This window comes from Planococcus citri, chromosome 2, assembly GCF_950023065.1.
Source record: "Planococcus citri chromosome 2, ihPlaCitr1.1, whole genome shotgun sequence".
Taxonomy (NCBI): domain Eukaryota; kingdom Metazoa; phylum Arthropoda; class Insecta; order Hemiptera; family Pseudococcidae; genus Planococcus; species Planococcus citri.
The window spans coordinates 79,161,285-79,171,197 of record NC_088678.1 but is presented as its reverse complement, the minus strand read 5'-3'; the positions used below and the strand labels follow the sequence as shown (position 1 = coordinate 79,171,197).

General features: G+C 35.2%; 1 protein-coding gene across 1 annotated transcript; it reads right to left on the bottom strand.

Annotated features, from left to right (window-relative positions):
• Nucleotides 1-1,193: 1,193 nt before the first annotated feature.
• On the bottom strand, nt 1,194-5,884 carry cactin (cactin, spliceosome C complex subunit). Its single transcript, XM_065353315.1, has 11 exons — nt 5,601-5,884; nt 5,120-5,515; nt 4,619-5,048; nt 4,371-4,545; nt 4,027-4,284; nt 3,779-3,952; nt 3,461-3,644; nt 3,200-3,380; nt 2,970-3,124; nt 1,684-1,828; nt 1,194-1,591 (listed from the first exon to the last, which is right to left on the bottom strand). The coding sequence occupies exons 1-11, from the start codon at nt 5,603-5,605 to the stop codon at nt 1,403-1,405; spliced, it is 2,292 nt and encodes a 763-aa protein (XP_065209387.1). The 5' UTR covers nt 5,606-5,884; the 3' UTR covers nt 1,194-1,402.
• Between the last annotated feature and the right edge of the window lie 4,029 nt (nt 5,885-9,913).

The following is a 9,913-nucleotide window of genomic DNA, read 5'->3' as shown; positions in this document are numbered from 1 at the left end:
CAAATTATACTAACGAGAGTAAAATGCCACTTTACAATGTTTTTCGCGGTACCATTTTCGCTTTCCGTGTGCGGTTTAGCAGTCGTCGTCTTTGTCGTAGAGTCATTCAAGTCACGTTTATACGAAAGTATGAATGACTACGTCGTATACTCGCAGGTTGATTAATATTTTATTCGACGTTCCAGATTCGTATTTTTTTGAGAGAGAGAAAACTTGTAGAACGTTTGAAATCATTTGAATCAGAATGTTTTTCAATGAAGAATCGTCTAAAGTACCTATACCTACCTAGTCAAACTAATTGACAATTGGTTTAATTAATATTACGAGGCGTTAATTGTGCATGGAATACGATTAAAGGTTGAATTTTTTCGCCAGCCATTAGCAATTCATATTTCAATATCGTCGAATTTGTAACAACGTCACACCGAAATACTCGCGACTTACGAGAATGAGTGAAGATGAACGTTGCAGACAACGTTGTCGTTGTCACATTCATTATTATAGTATTTTTATACGTAGACGAAATTCCTTTTATGAATCGCGTTGAATTATTCAACGAAAAAATTCTCATCGCTCTCGATGTAAACACACGATAAAAAAAAAACCTAACGATGAAGTTACCTGTCAAACCAACAAAAGCCAATAGGTGTCGTGTTTATTTTTAGTGTTATTTTTATTAGATCAATATTACGAGTACCTACATAAGTGGAGATGATTACCGATGGCGAATCGAAGATGTTAAAAACTTGATAACTCTCTACATCGATTGATCTACGACGATGAGATCAAAACTGTACATAAACTAGTTGAAAATCGCATTCGGTGGATTCCGAATTAGCCAAACACGACGATTAAATTTCGTATGCAGTCATTCGAGGTACACGAAGTACGCTGCAGAGATAAGCGATGAGGGAAAAAAGCCTCGGTAGAGTTCACTTTGCAATGGGATGGAAAAGTCGAGTGATTCGAGTCGTGATAATCAAAATGTTTACATGCTTTTGTAGAATGAACACGATGGTTTTGAATTCATCTCCATTAGGGTGCTTAGCTTAATGCGTTTTTTATTCGACTGACCCGGTCGGTCGAGTTGTGCAAATGCTGCTGTATTTATACTTATTTATATTCGAACGGATTATTTCGCTCGGTGTTTTTTTTTCCTTATTCGAATCGGCGTAGGTTAAAAATAGGCTACGTCGTGTAGTTGACATTTTATTTTATTAGTTATCTCGAAATAATTCTAATTCGCGTATTTTTAGCTCTACGTAACTGTAAAAAAAAAAAAATTCGCGATTCAACGAGTACGTACGAAATAAACGCTCGATTTATCTTATTGCTTTTAATATAAAAACAGGCGATAGATTAAATTACAAAACTCACGATGACAAAAACAAAGTAAACAGTACTATCTTCTGTATCTGTATCTTTTGAAATGGAACCATAATTGAAATATGTTGTTTTGGAATTGGCATCGGAATCCTTTCTTGTAGGAGTATTCCCATTCTCTGTGGACGACTTTGAATGCGATATCTTCGTAAGGTGGTCCGGCCTTGAATCGTAGAATAGCGAAATCAGGGTTATCGGGACAAGCAGTCTGTAATAATAGGTGAATTTTAGTAACGGTGCTACAAATTATCGAAAATAATGATTAAAGTGTAGTAATATATTGGATAAAAAAAATCGTACCAAGTGATATTCGGGCGTTGAACTTTTATCAATCAAGTCAGGATAAAATATATTGAACTTGTAACCTTGGACGATCTTTGGAGGTGGATTATCCATATCGTAGTGAGTTTGATTATATTTATTCCATTCGAAACCAGTATGGACCCTGAATTGAGGAAAAATAAAATAGATTATCACAAGTTCGACGAAAAGTCCGCAGTCTAAATCCTAAAAAGTGCACTAGAAATCGAATTTGATGAAAAAATTTGATTTTCTTGCAAAATTTCAACCCATTTCGGTAGGTCGAATCACGCTTTTTCAAAAATCTCGAAAATCATGACCCTAATTTTGACCTCAAAAGTCAAAATTCATGGGAAATGCTCAAAAAAATTTTTGTGTGAAATATTTGATTTTCTCATAAAATTTTAACCTATTTTGATAGGTCGCATTACATTTCTTTTCTCAAGTCCCAAAAATCATGACCCAATTTTGGGCTCAAAAGTCAAAATTCATGGGAAATGCTCAAAAAATTTTTTGTGTGAAATATTTGATTTTCTCATAAAATTTTAACCTATTTTGATAGGTCGCATTACATTTCTTTTCTCAAGTCCCAAAAATCATGACCCAATTTTGGGCTCAAAAGTCAAAATTCACGGGAAATGCTCAAAAAATTTTTTGTGTGAAATATTTGATTTTCTGATAAAATTTTAACCTATTTTGATAGGTCGCATCACATTTCTTTTCTCAAGTCCCAAAAATCATGACCCAATTTTGGGCTCAAAAGTCAAAATTCATGGGAAATGCTCAAAAAATTTTTTGTGTGAAATATTTGATTTTCTTATAAAATTTTAACCTATTTTGATAGTTCGCATTACATTTCTTTTCTCAAGTCCCAAAAATCATGACCCAATTTTGGGCTCAAAAGTCAAAATTTATGGGAAATGCTCAAAATTTTTTTTGTGTAAGATATTTGATTTTCTCATAAAATTTTAACCTATTTTGATAGGTCGCATTACATTTCTTTTCTCAAGTCCCAAAAATCATGACCCAATTTTAAGCTCAAATTTCACCAAAAATGTTCAAAAAAATTTTTTGAGGAAATATTTGATTTTTATGCGAAATTTTAACCCATTGTGATAGATTCGATCAAGCTTCTTTAAAAATCTAAAAAATCATGTCCCTAATTTTTGGGCTTCAACATCAAAATTCATCAAAAATGCGAGCCAAATTCGCTTTCTAGAGCATTTTTTGCCAGCTGGATTGCACACAAGGAAAAAATGATAGAATTCGGATAAAAATTTACGTACCTATTGAAATATCTAGGTTTTCTAGGTCGATATTTATCGGACCAAAGAAACACTTGGTTTTCGAGAGTGGATTCGACCGAGAACTCGCATTCATCGTCAGTCATACCTTTACGAGCTTCACGCTGCAGAGCTACTTCTTCTTTGGAAATGACACTCTGAAAACGGATCGAATTAATTAATCCCATCTGTGAGATTTTTAAACCGCAGGAATTGGTTCGAGAAATACTCACTTCGACACGAGATCCGCTGTTTTGAACTTGCGATCGCATGAATTTCAATCTATTGAGGTCGTCTTCTTCGGATACGATTATGGTTCCTGGTTCTAGACTATCTACGCTCACGAATTGAGGACTGTACATGCCAGTATTGTAATCTTCGCTGTATTCCGAAGGTTCTTCTTGTTCGTCGGATCTGATGAAAATTCAAAATGATATTGATCAGAAAATATTGACTTTTAAATTGGGATGAAAGTAGATTAGAAATGAACTTACTCTTGATCGTCTTCGTTTTGTGTTTCGTGGTCGGATTTATTTTCGGTATCGTCTCCAGGTTCGGCTTTCACAGCAGTTTCATCGGGTTCGGGTTTTTGGACACCTTGTTCGGCTTTCAGTATTTCTAATTTTTTCTTCAAGTTTTCTTGATGTCGATCTCTCAGTCTGCCTCTAGCCATGTAAGCTATGGAAAGATAATTTTTATCGAATTAATATTACGTTGGCAAGTGTTTATATATCTCAATTCAAATGTCTTTCTCTTCCTTTCATAGAAAAATACGAACTGATTGATGAGAAACTGTACTCGAATGTGCTTACCTTTTAGTTCTGATAATAAAGATTCCCAGTAGCCGATATCGATACCTTCTTCTCCACTGTGGATCTTGGCTTCTATTTGTCTCTGCAGTGATTCCAATTCTTTGACAGTTTTACCATGGAATATTTTCTTAACATCGGTTACAACAGATTGGCTGATGCCTTCTCTTCGAAGTACTATTAAAACAGAATACAACGTTAACATTTCGTTCGTAGATTCGAAATTTTAATATAAAGAACTGTCGACTAACCTTCAAAATCCGATTGTTTTTCTAATTTTCTCAATTTATGCAGTTCGTCGTTCACCAAGATGGTAATATCGTTCCAGTAATCTAGATTTTTTCCTTTTTCCAACTCCATGTAAACTTTAATATCTTCGATGAGATCTTCTAAATCTTGAATGGATAAACCATTTAGGTAAGTGTACGGTTCGTGCATTAATTCCGTAAGTATCGCGTCTACATCTTCTTCGGAGCTTATATATTTGGCTAATAAATCGATAGGTTTGGCTGAAACAGTAAATATAATCTTTTAGTTGAAACGAACATAAAATTAGCGATGTGATTGAAGAGTAAAATAAATTGATTATTGTTACCTCTGCCATCTTGTATTCGTATCTGAGACCGTAACCGAGCTTGTTGTAAATGAAACTGATCTTCTTGACGTTCCCATTCTTCGAACTGAGCAGCTTCTTTGGAACGTTGCAACAGTGACAACTCTTCGTCTTTTTTCTGGCGTTCTAATTCACGTTCTAATCTCCTCTTTTTAACCTACAGATGACAAATGACGTTAAAATTAGCTAATTTAATCGTAATATTGAAATATATGCTCGATTACACGTACTTTTTCCAATTCGCGTTTACTTTCTTCCATTTGCTGTCTACTTTTCATCTGTAGCTCTTCTCTAGTTAGACCTTCCAGGCCATCTTTGGATAATTTCTTATCCCAGACGAACGTCGATAGTAAATTATTATCGCCGAAAGGATTATCATTATTGGTATAATGCAAGTAGTCGTTATCCCAGCCCATTAACTCTTTTCGTTTACGTTCTTTGGCTTCCTTCTTGAGTAATCTTCGACGACGTTTTTCTTCCGCTGTTTCGGTAGCTTTCATTACCTCTTTTTGTTTGCGTTTCTGTTCCATTATTTCTTTACGTTTTTCGGCCAAACGTTTTAGTAGTTTTACTTCTGTGTCGGATTTACTCGACGATGCGGAAGAACTAGATGACTTGGACGACGATGATGAAGAAGATGAAGATGAGGATGAATCTCGCCTAAAAACAAACAGTTTTTAGAAACTAGAAAACATGAGTTTGAATTTATTTGATTTATTGAGATATTTTACCTTTTATGTTTACTTTTGCGGTGATCTTTGTGTTTTTTCGATTTTTTATTTCTGACTGGTGATTCGACTTCGTGTTTTTTGTGTTTCTTGTGCGCAGATCTGTCACGATCGCGTTCCCGATCCCGATTCCTGTCTCGATCCTGTTCTCTTTCTCGATCTCGTTCTCTTTCTCTTTCTCGATCTCGTTCTCTTTCTCGATCTCGATCCCGTTCTCTTTCTCGATCTCGATCGCGATCCCGTTCTCTTTCTCGATACCGATCCCGTTCTCTTTCTCTATCTTGATCTCGTTCTCTTTGGCGTTCCCGTTCACGATGTCTTCTATCGCTTCTGTCACTTTCGGAATGATCGGAACCGTAATGATGACGAGAAACATGAGCATGAGATGAACTTGCCCGCCTAGAAGTAAAATATAATGAAGAAATTTACAAATTTGAAGGTTTATATTACGTTGAAGAGTGTTAAAAATGTTACGCATACTTACATCATGTTGGCAGTTTGAAGATGATTATGTTGTCACGAAAACGTTACGAAACTTGTCATCAGTACGGATACATTGCTTACTCTATTTGAATGATTTTCAAGCAAAATTGCGATGAAATATCAATTATAAATTACTCTAGTTACAAAAAAGAAAAAAATTTGCGACTGATTACGCAAAATTATCACCAACTTTTTCAAAATAAACTTTGGACTTCAAGTAAGTAGGTAAATAAGTAGGTATTGGTTTCAATCAGTGCTGCCATCTGCTGTACAAAAAATAAAAATTCATGACTTCTTTGACTATAAGGCTTTTGACGTATTGCGGGTTGCATATCGGTTCGCCTGAACTTTATCGGTTTGGTGGGCATTCTTATCAGTGAGTATCAAAATTTCATATTTTGAGCAATTTTCACAAGGTGTTTTTGAAATTTATAGCTTTTATTTAGTTTTTCCTCCAGTTTTAAACACTGTTAAATCCTGTGATGGAAAAAGATCCGCTCTTTGTCGAGGTTCAAAGACATTTTATCAACTTCTTTAAAACTCGACGAAGAGAGGATCTTTTTCCATTACAGGGTTTAACAGTGTTTAAAATTGAAGGAAAAACTAAATAAAAGCTATACATTTCAAAAACACCTCGTGAAAATTGCTCAAAATATGAAATTTTGATACTCACTGATAAGAATGCCCACCAAACCGATAAAGTTCAGGCAAACCGATATGCAACCCGCAATACGTCAAAAGCCTTATATATACATGGACTGCTATCTCCTATTGTTGTTGAATGGGAATCGTGAAGCCAAAGCAATAGAGGTACTAGATCGGGACATGGGCTCTGAGCATGCGCGAGATTTCGTTGCAACGAGCGTAGCGGTTGTTGGAACGTAGGAGGGTGTTCGTCGCTCCGTGGTTCACCGTGATTGGAAGGTGCGAGGGTGGGTGGGATTCCTGCGCGCGCATGAAAATTCCCGATGCTCCCGATCTAGTACCTCTATTACTTCGGCTCAGGGTTGTAAGGTAATTTATGTCGGTAAATTACGGCGGTATTTTACCGTATTTTACGGTATTTTACCAAAAGTTTATTACCGTATTTTACCGTAAATTACCAAAAAGCATTTTTTTGCCACATTATTTGAAAGTTGAAAGGATGAATCAACAGCTGAAGATGATTGGCATCAAAATTCACAATTAATTTGCATCAATGCTAAAGATAATTGATACATGCTACATATAAACAGGAAAATATCTTGAAAATTACCAAACAATTGCCAGAAAATTATTCACAATTGGTCAAAAATTAGAAAAAATTGCATCAAATCGTGAAAACATGTTGAAATGTCATTAAAATGTACTTCAAAATCATTAAATTTTGGTTATTTCAATCATTAAAATAACCAAATTGGTCAATTTTTTATTTTTTGACAATGTTGAATGATTTTAAATTTTAATTTTAATCCATGCATGGTTATTGGTTATACAATTAATTTTTCCCCATTGGCCATCTTTCATCACTTTTTACTTTTTAGTAATTTTCAGTAACTTCAATGTTTTTCAATTTCAAGTGTTGTTAATGTAATTTTCAGAGATGGCGCGATTCCGATTTTTTTAAGGAGTCGTGAGAATCGCATGAATCCGATTCCGGAATCGGATTCCATTTTCGATTCACCTGACAGATGAATCGAAAAATGTGAAATCTGACTCTTTTCAAGCAGGAATCGCAAATGTAATATGATTCGCGATTCCGGTAATTTGATTCTCGCGACTCCGATATTTCGATTCTCTCGACTCCGATATTACAATTCTCGCGACTCCTCATTAGTCATTACGATTCTCACGACTCCTCATCATTACGATTCTCTAGACTCTCACAATGAACGAAATCACCCAAATTCAATTGAAAAGCACAAATACAAAAAAGTGTAATTTTCATAAATATTCTTTTATCTAATTTTTGCCGGTTGGCGCTGAAAAGTGGTTGTGAAAGTGAATCTGAATGATGAATTTAGAATTTATCATTGTTTTACTAATAACATGGTGAGTTGAAAATTTTACATAAGGTGCACCGGGGGAAGTCAGAACGTTTTTTCACAATTTCAACTTTGATCAGCTGTTACTCTCGTACTAATGAACCAATATGGCTGAAATTTGGTATGTAGGTTCCCATAAGGGTTCTTAACCTATGGTGAAAATTTCAGCGCGATTGTCGCAGTAGCTTTCGCACAATCGAATAAAATGTAACTTGTTCTGACTTACCCCACTTTGGGGTAAGTCAGAAAATCTACAAATTAATTGGTATTATTAGGATTCGACCCTGATCGATGCGCAATATGTCGAATAACATGTTTTCGAGGTCGTAGAATCCAAATCTGGAGTTATTTTTTTTGTAGGAGTGGGGGGTGAGGCATGGGGAGGGGGCAATTCTAAATTTTTCGTACATTATTGTGTAATATGTCGATTGATATGTTTTCAAGGTCGTAGAATCTGAATCTGCAGTTATTTTTTTTGTAGGAGTAGGGAGTGAGGCGTGGGGAGAGGGAAAATTTTGAATTTTTCCTACATTATTGTGTAATATGTCGAATAATATGTTTTCGAAATCGTAGAATCCGAATTTGGAGTAATTTTTTTTGTAGGAGTGGGGGGTGAGGCGTGGGGAAAGGGAAAATTTCAAATTTCTCCTACATTATCGTGTTATATGTCGAATAATATATTTTCTAGGTCATAGAACTCGAATCTGGAGATATTTTTTTTTTGTAGGGGTGGGAGGTGAGTCAAGGGGAGAGAGAGTAAATTACAAATTTTGCCTATATTAATGTGTAATATGTCGATTGATATGTTTTTGAGGTCGTACAATTCGAATCTGGGGTTATTTTTTCGCAGGGGTATGAGGCGAGGCAAGAGGAGAGGAGAAATTTCAAATTTTGCCTATAATATTGTGTAACATGTTGGTTGATATGTGTTCAAGGTCGCAGAATTCGAATCTTGAGCTAGTTTTTAGGGTCGAGTGCTATTCAAGTATCACCGTTTGGGGAGAGGGCCCCACCCATGCGAACCTACGACTCACCTTCCACCTTCACCATAAAAAATGACTCTGGATTCGAATTCTACGACCTCGAAAATATATTATTCGACATATAACACGATAAGGATAATGTAGGAGAAATTTGAAATTTTCCCTTTCCCCACGCCTCACCCTCCACTCCAACAAAAAAAATTACTCCAAATTCGGATTCTACGATTTCGAAAACATATTATTCGACATATTACACAATAATGTACGAAAAATTTAGAATTGCCCCCTCCCCACGCCTCACCCCCCACTCCTACAAAAAAATAACACCGGCGAGCCTTTATATTTATTTACTAATGTTTGTTAGAATGTTCATTTCATCTTCAATGCTTCATTTTTATGAAATTTAAGGAGTTGTGATGGGAATCTGGCTGGAGTCGTGAGAGGAATCTGGTTGGAGTTGTGAGAGGATCCTAAGATGAGTCGTGAGTGGAATCTGAATCGGAGTCGCGAAAGGAATCGGAATCGAAAATTACGATTCGGATTCGGATTCCTATATCTGGCGAATCTGATAAGCGGAATCGGGACTCAAAATTTTGTGGAATCACACCATTTGGAATCCGATTCTCAAGCTCCTGGAATCGCGCCAACTCTGGTAATTTTTAATTTTAACCCTTTTATAGTTTCATATTGTTTTCAAATTTCAAGCAGAAAATTATTGAAATTTCCACCCATTACACAATATACAATAATTTTAAGGTGCGTTCATGATTGTCTGTAACTAACCGTAATAAAAGTTACGGTCTGTTATGGAAAAGTAAAATACAAGAATTCTTATGGCGTAGTTCACGTTGTCCGTAACCGTAACTTTTTGTTTTACAGAAAAGAACAAAGAAAAATTACAGAAAAGTAAAAAAATTTTTACTTTTCTGTAACAGGCCGTAAGAGTTACGGACAATCATAAACGCACCTTTATATGTTTGAACTTTTGAAGGTTTGAACACTATATAAGTTCATTATATTCAAGTTGGTAAAATACGGTAAAATACCGTATTTTACCGTATTTTACCGCCGTATTTTACCAGCGAATAAATTACGGTAATTTAACAACCCTGCTTCGGCTTCATCGGCAACAATGAAGATAGTAGTCCATGTATATATAGTCAAAGCATGACTTTCGAGTTTCGTTTTTTTTTTTTTTTTTTTTTTTTTAATTTAAATTAATAATTATTAATTAATTAATAATAATTTCTGAAGAATAAAATAGAAATGAATAATTGTAATTGTTGCTGTTGTTGGAAATTGAAGCA

What these genes read in the sequence shown, in the direction of transcription:
- cactin (XM_065353315.1), bottom strand. An exon ending in GTAAACGCGAATTGGAAAAA is followed by an intron (nt 4,546 to 4,618) that starts GTACGTGTAATC and finishes TGTCATCTGTAG; the next exon opens with GTTAAAAAGAGGAGATTAGA. An exon ending in AAAACAATCGGATTTTGAAG is followed by an intron (nt 3,953 to 4,026) that starts GTTAGTCGACAG and finishes CTGTTTTAATAG; the next exon opens with TACTTCGAAGAGAAGGCATC.